The sequence below is a fragment of the Somniosus microcephalus genome, chromosome 12 (genome assembly GCF_052327205.1).
Source record: "Somniosus microcephalus isolate GS21.2 chromosome 12, FLI_Smic_1.0, whole genome shotgun sequence".
Classification (NCBI taxonomy): domain Eukaryota; kingdom Metazoa; phylum Chordata; class Chondrichthyes; order Squaliformes; family Somniosidae; genus Somniosus; species Somniosus microcephalus.
This window is the reverse complement of record NC_140998.1, coordinates 48,687,987-48,701,082: the sequence shown is the minus strand read 5'-3', so window position 1 is coordinate 48,701,082 and position 13,096 is coordinate 48,687,987. Positions and strand designations below refer to the sequence as shown.

The 13,096-nt window shown below is 42.7% G+C and overlaps 1 protein-coding gene across 1 annotated transcript in view; it reads left to right on the top strand.

The window, feature by feature from the left end:
• Positions 1–13,096, top strand: part of cpsf2 (cleavage and polyadenylation specific factor 2) — a 44,306-nt gene that overhangs the window by 13,036 nt on the left and 18,174 nt on the right. Inside the window, exons 3-9 of the mRNA XM_086002807.1 lie at positions 1,777–1,936; positions 2,251–2,356; positions 4,805–4,934; positions 5,585–5,700; positions 7,549–7,736; positions 10,203–10,493; positions 11,341–11,438. Coding sequence (XP_085858933.1) covers positions 1,777–1,936; positions 2,251–2,356; positions 4,805–4,934; positions 5,585–5,700; positions 7,549–7,736; positions 10,203–10,493; positions 11,341–11,438 — 1,089 coding nt within the window. The remainder of the gene's footprint in view (positions 1–1,776; positions 1,937–2,250; positions 2,357–4,804; positions 4,935–5,584; positions 5,701–7,548; positions 7,737–10,202; positions 10,494–11,340; positions 11,439–13,096) is intronic.

The window sequence follows — 13,096 nt, the reverse complement described above, 5'->3', positions numbered from 1 at the left end:
ATGAACCTTTATAAAACACTAGTTCAGCCTCAACTGGAGTATTGTGTCCAATTCTGGGCACCGCACTTTAGGTATTCAAAATCATGAGGGGGTCTAGACAGAGTAGATAGAGAGAAACTGTTCACATTGGCGGAAGGGTCAAGAACCAGAGGACACAGATTCAAGGTGACTGGCAAAAGAACCAAAGGCGACATTAGAAAATCTTTTTTACGCAGCAAGTGGTTAGGATCAGGAATGCAATGCCTGAAAGGGTGGTGGAGGCAGACTCAATCGTGGCTTTCAAAAGGGAATTGGATAAGTACCTGAAGGAAAAAAATTTGCATGCCTACGGGGAAAGGCCGGGGAAGTGGGACTAGTTGAAGTGCTCTTGCAGAGAGCCGAATGGCCATCTGTGCTGTAATCATTCTATGATTCTATTCTATAAGAGGCTTTCAGCAGCAGATGGGCTGAGGCAGGGGTGGAGACAGGCGCTTTATTGAGGTGGAAGTTAGTGGTCTTGGTGCAGGAGATGATATGGAGCTGTAAGCTCAGCTCGGGGTTGAATAGGATGCTATGGATGTGAATGGTCTGGTTCAGCCTCCGGCAGTGGCCAGGGAAGGGATGGAGTTGGTGGCTAGGAACGGAGTTTGTGGCAGGGGCCGAAGACAATGGCTTTGGTCTTCCCAATATTTAATTGGAGGAATTTGAGATTGATAGATTCTTATTAGGTAAAGGTAACGGGAGACGGAAGAAAGGTAGGTGGGTAAACGGAGTTGAGATACAGATCAGCCATGATCTAATTGAATGATGGAAGAGGCTCAAGGGGATGAATGGCCTACTCCATCACCTGTAGGTGTTAACTTGGTGAATATGGTACCGGGGTAATAGGAAACGTCTGGTACATTATCCAAATGGCCATTCTTCACATGGCAGTTGAGACAGTGAGTGTTTATAGACCGTTCAGTCATAGGAGGCATCACAGTTAAGACTGATTCCAGTATTTGTCTATTTTCCACACAAAGATACTTTCTTTCAGAGGTCATTGAACACAAGAAAAGTCAGAGATGTACAAAAACCATTCAGTCCATTGAAGTTCATCCCCCTTGTGTATTAAAATGGCCCATCACGACATCCAGTTGTACTTTCAATAACACCAAAGTTTTTGCAGCTATGACCTTACTTTGTAGACTTATAAATATTTATGACCTTTAATTGAATACATTTTTCCTTCTGTTTTAAAGTTTTTCACTGATTTCCATTTATGTCCTTGGGTTCTATTTTCTTGGTTTAATTTGAAGTCATAATCTGGGTTTATTTTATCTATATCATTTAATATTTTATACACTTTAATGAGGCCCTGTTGCCTCTGTAGACTAAATCTTAAAACTTCTCTAATATTTCCTCATGACTCATTCCCAGGGCTCAAACCTGGAATTTCCCAGTGGTCTGTATTGTTCAGTATAGTATCACGTGGCATCATTGAGCCATGGTAAAGCTTAAATCAGTTACATTCATCAGAAATTTAGAGAAATCTTGGTTCAAAAATTGCCTGATTTAATTTTTTTTTTTAAGTACAAACCAGTTGTGGGTTTTTCATTTCACTGTTTTTGCAGATTTGTTTCGTATCTGACCCAAATTTCAAATCTGCAGTTGCTTAAACTTTCTACAGCCATTTTATTGAATGAAATACATACAGTACTTTGTTCATAATTACTACTTGTCTGTACTCCATTTGAGTAAAAGGATCGATTAGATTTGAAGACAGTTACTTGTAATGAATTGCAATTTTTGTTGCAGATATGTTCATTTGGTTGATGCAATCCTACTTTCTCATCCTGATCCCTTACACCTGGGAGCTCTCCCTTATGCTGTTGGGAGGCTGGGTTTAAACTGCGCAATTTATGCCACCATTCCCGTTTACAAGATGGGGCAGATGTTTATGTACGATCTCTATCAGGTGAGTTAATTGAAAGAAATCTGTGTTCTCAATTCTGTCATTAAGAATACTGTTGATGTTCACCAAAGCCTGGACACCTTAATATTGGTAGTAACAACATTCCTGTAGTGGTCGCAGGAGCTGCCAACTGCAGCATGTCTCTACAATTCAGCCTGATGTGTTATTGTTTTTGCTTAAACGACGCATTGATTTAAAAATAATTAAAATCCTAAGAAAGTAAGACATGTTTATTCTAGTTCATTTTCAAACATTGAAATATTAAGCTCATAATTTAATTTGCAAAATTGTAAATGGATTTCATTTCTTCTTACAAGTCTCGGCACAACACTGAAGAGTTCGCCCTGTTTACTTTGGATGATGTGGATGCAGCATTTGACAAAATTCAGCAACTGAAATATTCCCAGATTGTCAACTTAAAAGGTGCGATCATAAACAGAACATGGCTAGAGAGCTATTAGTTGAATTTATTAACTTAGAACCATTAAATAATGGGAAATTTACAGTGGTAGTACAGGTTGATGTCAGTGTGCTGTAGTAGGTGGATAGCTTACAGATTTGTGCCTCCATGTTGTACTCCTACATGAATTTTCAATCTCACCTGGATTGTTTGAAGATATGTCATACGGAGACCAGGCACTTGACCTGAGAAAGAAAGACTTGCATTTATATAGTTAGTGCCTTTCATGACCTCAAAGTCCCAAAGCACTTTACAGCCAATTAAGTGTAGTCACTGTTGTAATGTAGGTAATGTGGCAGCCAAATTGCGCACAGCAAGGCCCCATAAACAGCAACCAGATAATGTTTTTTTTAGTGATGTGGGTTGAGGGATAAATATTGTCTAGGATACCGGGGAGAACTTTAAATAACAACAGAAAACGCTGGAAAAACTCAGCAGGCCAGGGCAGCATCCGTGGAGAGAGAAACAGAGTTAACGTTTCAGGTCGATGACCTTTCGTCAGAACTGGAAAAAAGCAGGAAAAGGAATAGATTGTGAAGCAAGTTAGGGGCTGGGAATAGGGGGAGGGGATGAAAGAACAAAAGGGAAGGTCAGTGATAGGCTAGAAAGCAGGAGAGATTAAGAGACATCAAGAGATATTCAAGGCGAGAGGAGGTGGTAATAGGACAGGTTAAGGAACAAAGGATGACTATAGATGAGGTGTGAATTGCTCTGGCAGAATGAAGGACAGCTGCCACGTGGGAGGGAAGAAAAAAGGCCAAACAAAAGTGTGGATTAAAAAAAATAATAAAAAATGTATATATATGTGATAGGGGCCGAGGCTATGATCTGAAATTGTTGAACTCTATGTTGAGTCCAGAGGGCTGTAGAGTGCCTAATCGATAGATGAGGTGCTGTTCCTCGAGCTTACGCTGAGCTTCTGTGGAACAATGCAAGAGGCCGAGGACGGTGAGGTCTGAGTGGGAATGGAGCGGTGAATTAAAGTGACAGGCCACCGGGAGCTCGGGGTCCCCCTTACGGACTGAACGGAGGTGTTCCGCAAACCAGGGAGAACTTCCCTGCTGTTCTTCAAAATAGTGACAAGGGAACTTTAACATCCACCTGAGGGGGCAGACGGGGCCTCAGTTTAATGTCTCTCCCGAAAGACGGCACCAGCACAGCGCTCCCTCAGCGCTGCACTGAAGTGTTAGCCTAGGTTTTGTGCTCAAGCCTCGAGTGGGGCTTGAACCCACAACCTTCTGACTCAGCGGCAAGAGTGCTATCAACAGCCATAGCTGACACCTGAGGGCGCGAGGTAAAGTTGGTTGAGCCTGTTCAATCTACTCTTGCACAACATCTATTGTTGATTTACAGTGCAGTATTATCATATACCTGGGACTGGCTTACTTCTTGGCTGGGGAATTGTGCAGAACACTAAAGACTCCCACTGTTGCCCTCCTTCCATCCCACAAAAGGTAGAATATATCTGAAAATATAATCTAAACAGGATTTCAGATTAGTTAATAAAACTTAATAGGTGGGGAAAATTGTCCCGGGCACAAAACGGGGGCAACGAGGACCGATTTCAGGGCACAATGTCCCGCGTCTGATGTGTGCCTGGGGTATGGACACAGCCATAGTGGTGGAGGCGGCTTTCCAGACATCCGTAGTGCCCACCGGAAATGGGCATTATGCCCCTTACATATGTAAATCAGGGACATGATGCCTGTTTCAAGACCCCTCCAGCAAATTCAGCAGCACAGAGTACATGTGGCGTATCCAGTAGTCCATAAGGAGACGGCACCAAAAATGTACGTTTTCAATATACTTACATTGAGCTGGTGCCAGGAGGAGCAGGTGTTCTCCTCCTGGTTCTACAGCACTACTGTGGGATGCTGCCAGCCCATGCTCAGCACCAGAATTCTTGCTGTGGTGTGCACATGGCCGTGCCGTGGTCTGAGAGGTTCCGTGCAACCTCTCTCTGGCTTTTCCATTGTAGATATCATGCATACACAAAAATTTGAATGGGCCGCGCATTGGGGGAGGCAAGCCATGCAGGAGGCAGTGCAGCTTACGGGGGGGACATTGCTAAGCACCTCTCCCGTTCTCCTCTCTCCCCCACCCCTACCCACCAAGCACTTGCCTGAGAGCCGTCACCGCCTAGGCAGCTGGCCCAAATTGGATCCCAGTGAATAGGCAAGCTGCCTCTGGTGCGACAGGCTCTGGCAGCTCAGTACTATTATTACAGCAAGGCTCACTTCCTGTTGAGCTTCAAGCCTAATGGTTTGTGCATGCGCTGGGGGCACGCCTTTAGTTATGCACCAAAACTGACTAACAAATTTCTGGTCCAATGAGTATTCAAAAATCCAATACGCAAGCTGGTATCTTTCACACTCAGTTTTTGAACTTTTTCCTTTCTGTCTTGTATCTAGGTAAGGGACATGGTCTATCCATAACTCCTTTGCCTGCTGGTCACATGATTGGAGGAACAATTTGGAAGATTGTGAAAGATGGAGAAGAGGAGATTGTGTATGGAGTTGACTTTAACCATAAGAGAGAGATGTGAGTAACATTGCTAGTGTCGGCTTAGCAGCAGTATGTAACATTTGCTTCTTGTGAAAACCCATATACTGCACCAGATAATAAGATCGTCAACGTCTTCTGAAGAAATCTAGACACAGCTGTACGTGGAGCGGTGTATTTTTAATAATAAACAGTATCTGTGGTACAAGTCAGACCACTTCACCTCTTCTCCACAACCATCCAATCTTGCCGTATATACCCATTTATCTTTTGACGCCTTTGAAAGTTTACATACGGGAAGCAAGATGAGGGTTTAGGAGAAAAATAAACTGAATTGTGCAGGAGAAAGAAGCAGTAATAAGTAATGTGCACAGTTTGGGAAACTATGTTAAATCCTAACACGTTATATTTGTCAAAAATCATCAAGCACTAGGATTATTTCTTTGTTTACATTTTTGACCTGATCTTTTCCTCTACATTCTTTTTTGCAATGCATGGACTATGCTATGCTATGTACATGGATCTTCTTTAAATGACTGATACAGGCCTCCAGCACAAAATCTGAAATCTGAATTTTGACTCCAGTCAGGCATGTTGCTAATAACTTTACATGGACCTTGGTGAAACCAGTTTCAAAAGTAATTACTAAAGGTACTACTTAAAAGCTAATTGTCTGTTTTATTTCTTAGCCATCTGAATGGATGTTCACTGGAAATGATTAGCAGGCCCTCATTACTCATCACAGATTCTTTCAATGCCACTTATGTTCAACCCCGAAGAAAGCAACGAGATGAACAATTGCTCAGTATGTATTTCAACAATTGCTGGTATTGAAAACCAGAATTGAAGTGGCTTTCACCAAAAATAGACCAGTGCCATTGTCACATTCAAGTTACAGCTATAGAGGGTTTTAGAACAGTTTTTTAATCTTTCTGTGCTTTTAAACATACGTTGAGAGGCATACAAAGGATAATTTTCAAGGTTTAAGTTTTCTACTTATTCTCTTATATTTCTGAATCATTCAGTACATGAACATTTACATCATGAAGAAACTTACTGGTTTGCATCAAAATGTGTTATTTTGCTCTATTTTCTTACTGTAAAATGAAGGATTTTTACATATGCAATGTATGGTGGCCAATCTAGTTCTCCCCTCTCCTTTCCCACTCCAAGAAAACTTAGTATTTGTGGCCACTGTTGCTTTACTGGCACCTGAGATTCCCAGCCCCTCCTTCATGTTCCCCCTTCTGCTTGTGTGAAGCTGGAAAATCCCTCACCAGCACTCATTGCTGACCAGCGTCGCTCCTCAGGTTGCTGGCTGTTATTCCAGCCAAATACTTGTCTAGGGGCTGGTTCTAGTCTTCCAATTGGAGGAAGTACAGTGCCATGCTTAATTTCCAGAGTTTTTAGCTGAAATGGCAAGCGGGGCCTGAGTATTCCAAGGCAAGAGAGAGACTGACAGCAGATGGGCAGGAGGAATTCCCAAGTAAAGGAGAGATTTCTTGAAGTTAGCAATGAACAGGAGGACAACTGGAATCGTGTTTATCTCTGGCAACCTTCAAAATAGCCAGACTGGTTCAACCACATTTGTCATTTACTTAAATAGAACCCCATTCACAGCTTGATTTGATTTTGCAATTGCTATTATAGTTTCTTTGCACCATCATGTTTGACTTTACAATTCAAAGTAAAATGAAATAGCAGTGCTAAATTGCAATTTTAAGACTTTTGAGCTATAATTTGCATATTACCTGCCAACAAAAGCATAATTTGAGACAAATTCAATACAGGTTTGCAGCTAAACCTTTGCACAACTCTTATCATATGCTTATGTTCAAATGAGCCAATGTAACTGGAACTGGCATTATTTCACTTTTGGAAGTAAGGGTGGAGGTAATATTGTTTCAGCTGATGAGTGTAATAAATTATTTTAATTAGCCAAACCTTAATTTAGGGTATCTGACAAAACCATAAACACACTTTGTGGAAGGGGCTGTTATCGCTATGAGCATTAATGACAATTATAATATTTTTTCTGTGCACCATTGTGCTAATTGTTGGTAGAAAGTGGATTTTTAAAGCTGCCAGAATTAGAATTAAAAAATTCTGGCATGCTTTTGCAAAATCCTTCGAGGTGAATGTCTATATTGATTTAAAGCTTCCCCGATCCCCCTCTTTGTTGTACCATTTCTAGAAGGCCTCATTCTAAAAGATTAAATCAGATGATCCAGAATGAGGCTGTACTTGTTTGGAAAAATCATGTAAACCTCAATGAGTAAAACTAGTTAAATCTTTGAAAGTGCATGTATCTCTTATTTTCCAAGTAGATTGGTGGTAGAGAAAAAGATGGATCAGCAAAACAAGGGGGGAACCGATACAGGGAGGAAGAGAGAGTAGCAAGCAGAGGGAGAGCATCATAGAGAGTTCTGTTAGTCCCATAAAAGCCAATATGGAAGTAACGTTCCTTCGACCCTTAGTAGAGTTAATTAATGTGATGCGTGCACCACATTTGAATATAATTGGGAATCCCTGCATTGGACATACACATAGCACAAACGTAACCATTTATTTCTCAAGTTATAAGCTTGACTGCTGGTTTGTGCCAATGTAACCATTCTCAGTGTTTTGTTTCTCCATTTGTTTTGCCTTGCAGCCAATGTCCTGGAGACTTTGCGTGGTGATGGCAATGTGCTGATCGCTCTGGACACTGCTGGCAGAGTGCTGGAGCTAGCTCAGCTTCTGGACCAGATCTGGAGGACCAAGGATGCTGGGCTGAGCGTTTACTCTCTTGCTTTACTCAATAACGTTAGCTATAATGTGGTGGAGTTTTCTAAATCACAGGTTTGTCTGGAAGCTTTTATTTCATTCTGTTTCGAGCCAGCTGGAATTGGCGATTTTACAAATTAATGAATCAAATTTTAATTGATCAAAAACCTTATTGGATCAAAGTTCAGTTTCTGCCCCTCTTCACAATATTAACAAAAAATTGTCAGTTAAATAAAAAGTTTACCATATTTTTAGAAATGGAAGTGTACAGGTCATCGGAAATTGTTTATGTAAAACACTCTTTTCCCCTTTTAATTATCACACACTGAAAACCCTTTTGTATCTAGTAAGAGAAGTCTATTTAACACCAGTCTTATATATAAAAAAAAATTTAGGCTCTGAAATTCAGGAATGAGCCATTCAGGCTGACTTCAGCAGCAAGCCTGTCAGTGAGTATATCCATAGAGTTAGCTATACTTGCTATTTTCTAGTCCTAAATACCAATTGGAGGATTTTGAAATTCAGCAGCTGAGTACATGGCATTACTTAATTAATGTGGAATGTGAAAAACAAATGGCTATCAATACTCAATTATTCTCCATGATTGAAGATAAACAAATACTTTATAAAAAATTAAAAAAAATCCCTTGCTTTCAACCTTTAAATAGAATTGCATTTAGATACATGGATTTTTTCTCCAGCGACTCAGCATTTGCTTATAAGCTGATTTCACTCCACCTCACTAAATTTTCACAAAATGACAATGGCTTCCTCTTAAATATTCTGAGTCGTAATTTGCGGCCCCTACGGGTGCATATGAGGTGTGTATGTGCCCGTGGGGGCCTGCGCAAGTTCCGGGTCTAGGCATGCGCTGCAACCCAGAACTTGCGATCTGTCAAGAATTCTTTTGACAAATCATCCACATCCGGAGAGTTGGGCTATTCTGCCCAGCGAATGCCCGTGAAATTCTTACGCCTGGTAAAAGGAATACCCCAAAAAGTACACCTAGACATTAAATACATTTTTAAAAAACCATCACATATTTAAAATGAATTAAAATGGCATTTAATTAAATATTTAAAACAAAAATGTAATTTTATTTTTAGCCCCTTTAAAACATATATTTATTTTTCAAAACATTATATTTTTGTTTTAAATATTTAATTAAATGCCATTTAACTTAATTTTAAATATGTGATGTTTTTAAAAACATTTATTTGATGTCTAGGTGTATTTTTGGGGATATTCCTATTCATGCTTATGGGGTTTCCATACATACGGAATCCCCATAAGTATGAATGGGGATTCATTTCTGTCATTCGTTGGTCTGGCCCACGTGATCCCAGGGGCGCTCGCGAACCGCCTGCACCCCTGGGATACGTGGGCCTCTGCCCACGCGTACCCAGAGAGCCCCAGGACCGTGGATCCCGAGGCCCCAGGTACGTGAGCATTTTATTTGTGGATCGGAGGCATTTCCCAGCGGGAAGCCTATGACCGCAAATTCAGGGCCTATGGCCTAGAAATTCATTAAGGCGCTGCCAGCTTTGCGGCCAGTTACTGCCTAAAGAGGGCTTCTGCGCCAAAAAGGAGTTTGCGCTGATATTCAGCGCAGCGGTATTGGCGGCGGTAGCCGTTAGCGCTGCGCCGGCACCGATGACGTCATCGGTGTGCGCAGTGCCCCGGTTCCGCCCCGAAACCGGCCCGATCCCCATATTTAGTTGCGGCCGCAAACAGCGACCAGAAAACGGGGCCATACTGTAGCCTTAGTGGGGCGCTTTAAGGTGAAGGTGCGGCCGGCCGCTTTTTCGGCGGCCGCCTGCCCGCACCTCCTTCCCCGGCCTCCTCCACCCCCCCCCCCCCCCCGCGGCATTGTCGGCTGCTTTCCGCGAACCCGGCACTTCTCCGTGGTGCCGGGCTCATTTGCCGGCACTATCCAGCGGCGATCTCCCCGTTGCAGGCAGCTCCCCCTTAAGAGAAGGAGGAGGCCTGCAGTACCGCAGCCTGCCGCTCCGCAGCAGCTGGCGCAGCGGCGCCAAGAGCGCTGAAATTCAGTTTCAGCGCCCCAAGCGGAGGCGGGCACACCCTGGAATAGCGCCCGGTTCCGAATTGGGGCGCAAAAACTGAATATCTGACGATCGCAAATGGCTACCCGCCCAGCGCTAACTTTTGGGCGCTAGCCAGCTGGCGGGGCCATAGTGAATTTCTAGGCCTATGTTTCTATTCAATATTTGTATGCATGACCAGTTTGCTACAATTATGAAAATCTGAATTCGAATCGGTAACCTTATTTTGAAAGTCTTTTTACAAACATGATGTGACTCATTAACCAGCATTTTGGTTTAAAAAAAAAAGTATTTTGGGAACATTCAGGTGTATGCCTATAAACATTCTATTGTTGAAATGTTAATGCCACTTTCCCTCAATAGTCAATCTGTTTTACTTAATTTATGCTGTTAGCAACCCTCACCGCTTATGGAATTTATTGAACTAGAATTAGGACACTGCAATAAAATATTGTCTCAGTTATTCCTTTAATTTTAGGTAGAATGGATGAGCGACAAGTTAATGAGATGTTTTGAAGACAAACGAAACAATCCCTTTCAATTTCGTCACCTTTCTCTGTGCCACAGCCTTTCGGACCTGGCTCGAGTGCCCAGTCCAAAGGTTGTACTGGCCAGTCAATCAGATATGGAATGTGGGTTTTCACGTGACCTTTTCATACAGTGGTGTCAGGACCCAAAGAATTCTGTGATCCTCACTTACAGGACGACACCAGGAACACTGGCGAGATATTTGATAGACAACCCTATCACCAAAAAAATGGATATAGAGGTAAGGATGCAACTGAAAAAGGCAATAGCTTAAAACTGGCGATGTTGTTGTCTTGGACGTATTGATGAAAAACCTTAAGCATAATAGAACCAGACTGTCAGTGAGTGAAGGCATTTGCAGCTGATGATGAAATATAGCTTCAAAAGGCAGCAAATGGATGAGAGTGGATGCCTCTCTGGTCTCCTGGGGCATGCACCATCCCCTGTCTGAGAGGACAGGAAGGCAGTCAGCTCCTAGGCCTCCACCAGTGATTCATTGGAGATGGTCCTGAATAGTTGCACAAAAACAAGTGGGGTGATTTGCCTTCTATCTCTATCGAAGAAAATAATTTTCCTGTACTCTGTTCCCTTTTAATGGTCCACCTGATGGTGGGAATTCACTGTGTGGAGAATTGCTGCCACAATCTACATCCCACTGCTCAGTGAGTCAGCATTCTGGAGTATCGGTGCCTTGTGCCATCCAGTGGTAGAATTTTCCACAGCTCTCGGCAGTCATTCTGTATTAGCTGTACCTTTATCCATTTTATATTTAAGTGCCATGCTTCTTAACGCATTTGAGCACTGAATAAGAAGAATTAAAGAGGGTATTTGATACTGTAACAATGGAGCTTTGAACAATATATATTCTATCAAGCACACATGTTTTGTTTTTGAAGAATTAAGTGCAACTCTTATTAATTGTAAAGAGTTTGAGCCCAGCTTTTAACTTATTTTCTCTGAGGCCCCTATTATATCTGGCTGGCTACATATTTGAACCTCTGATTAGTTTTTTTTTATGGTAAGCCTTGAAATACGTAACAATTTCTGTGTCATCCTATTCTGTGACGTTCATAATTTTCCGTTAATAGATTAGACGGCGTGTAAAATTGGAAGGGAAAGAGTTGGAAGAGTATCTAGAGAAGGAGAAGCTCAAGAAAGAGGCAGCTAAAAAGCAGGAACAAGAGGAGTAAGTAGAAGGGTTGAATAACCTGACAAAGTTGTGGTTTGGATTATTTTTTATTTTCATTGCTCTCTGGGGATGTAATATGGATCTATTTTATAGATGGTGTGTTGGTGATATTTCAGTCGTCAGTGGACACTTCTACAATTGCATGGACCTTTGGCCTTATGTTAATCCAAAAATAAATTAATGTAAGATTCCAGCCACAAAATGCAAAAAAAACTCGTGGCTGGATTTTACGAACCTCGGCGGGTCCATGGCGGATGACGTTGGTGGTGGATCCCGACCCCGCTGCTGTCTCCATCCCAGCCTCTGAAATGAATTTACCGTGATTGGGCTTGTTAAACCCACCCAGCGCTTTTCCCAACCAATTAGAGGAAGTGGGTCTGATGGCGTCATTTGGTGACGTGTCATTGGCCGGTTTCCTTAAAGGGACCATGGGCAACTTTCTTTTGACATTTGTGCTGTCAGTGTTCTACAGCATTGAGGTGCTGCAAACATTGACCAGCACTGCACAGAGGTGTAGGGCTGCATCCAAGCTCTCCCACGACTCTCTCCATATGCTTATGGAGGGAGTCACAGCACACAGGGAGGTCCTCTCCCCTTCCAATGGGCAGAAGAGACCTCCTCAGGAGATCAACACAGCCTGGTTGCACATTGCACAGGAAGACACAAGCAGGGATGTGATCAGGAGGACCAGGCTGTAGTGGCGCAAACGTTTCAATGATCTCAGTAGATCACGAAGCATTAGTACAAAGCCACACTCAACCTCATCCTGCTCATCATTGGCTGTAAAGCGTTTTGAGATGTCTGGTGGTGGTGAAAGGCGCTATATAAATGCAAGTCTTTCTTTCTTTCTGTTGTGCCTCTCATCACATCCCCATCACTTTGCCTTCCCTACCCTATTCCTGTACATCTTTACTCACACCAGCTTACCTTACACCTCCACCTGTTCCTCTCTATCTACATTATCACATTCCCATTTCACTAGCCACCCCTCATACTTGCCCTAGTGCAATCATACCAACTAACAACACACAAGGGTGTTTTATGCAATGTTCATGTAAAGTTTCTATTAATGTGGTGTCAAACATTGAACCTTTATTTTCAGCACTTTGTGTTCTTGAACAGATTTGTGTGCCCCTTTGGAAGTGGCTTAGTGAGTTGCAGTGAATGGGGAGACATAACGGTACCCCCTGCAATGGTGATGAGTGTGAAAGGAATGGCTTGGGCATTGTAGGGATGCTTTATGGTGCTGGTGTGGGGTGGTGCCAACCTGGCGCATCATGTGGCAGCCAGGGTGTACAGCGTCAAGTGAAGTAAATCTGGCCATGGTGAGGCCATCGCTGGCCTCCCAGGCAGCAATGTGGTCAGGTGCTGATGCCCTCTGTCCTGTGCAGCATCAATTGATTGTGGAGAAGGTTGGTGGTGGTGTTGGTGCTGCTGGTGTCTCTGGTGATGCTAGTGTTGGGGCTGATCATGGTGGGATTCTGAGGACCAAGGTGAGAAAGTTTCAAGGGTACTCATGCTGATGGAATAAATGGCAGGTGAAGTAGAGATGACGGAAGCGATCTGTCAATGGTGGGCGAGGTAATGAGGTCAAACTGGATGGAGACTTGTGTAAAGACTTGCAGCATCCTGAATCTGTAGTGGAAATGTAGTTT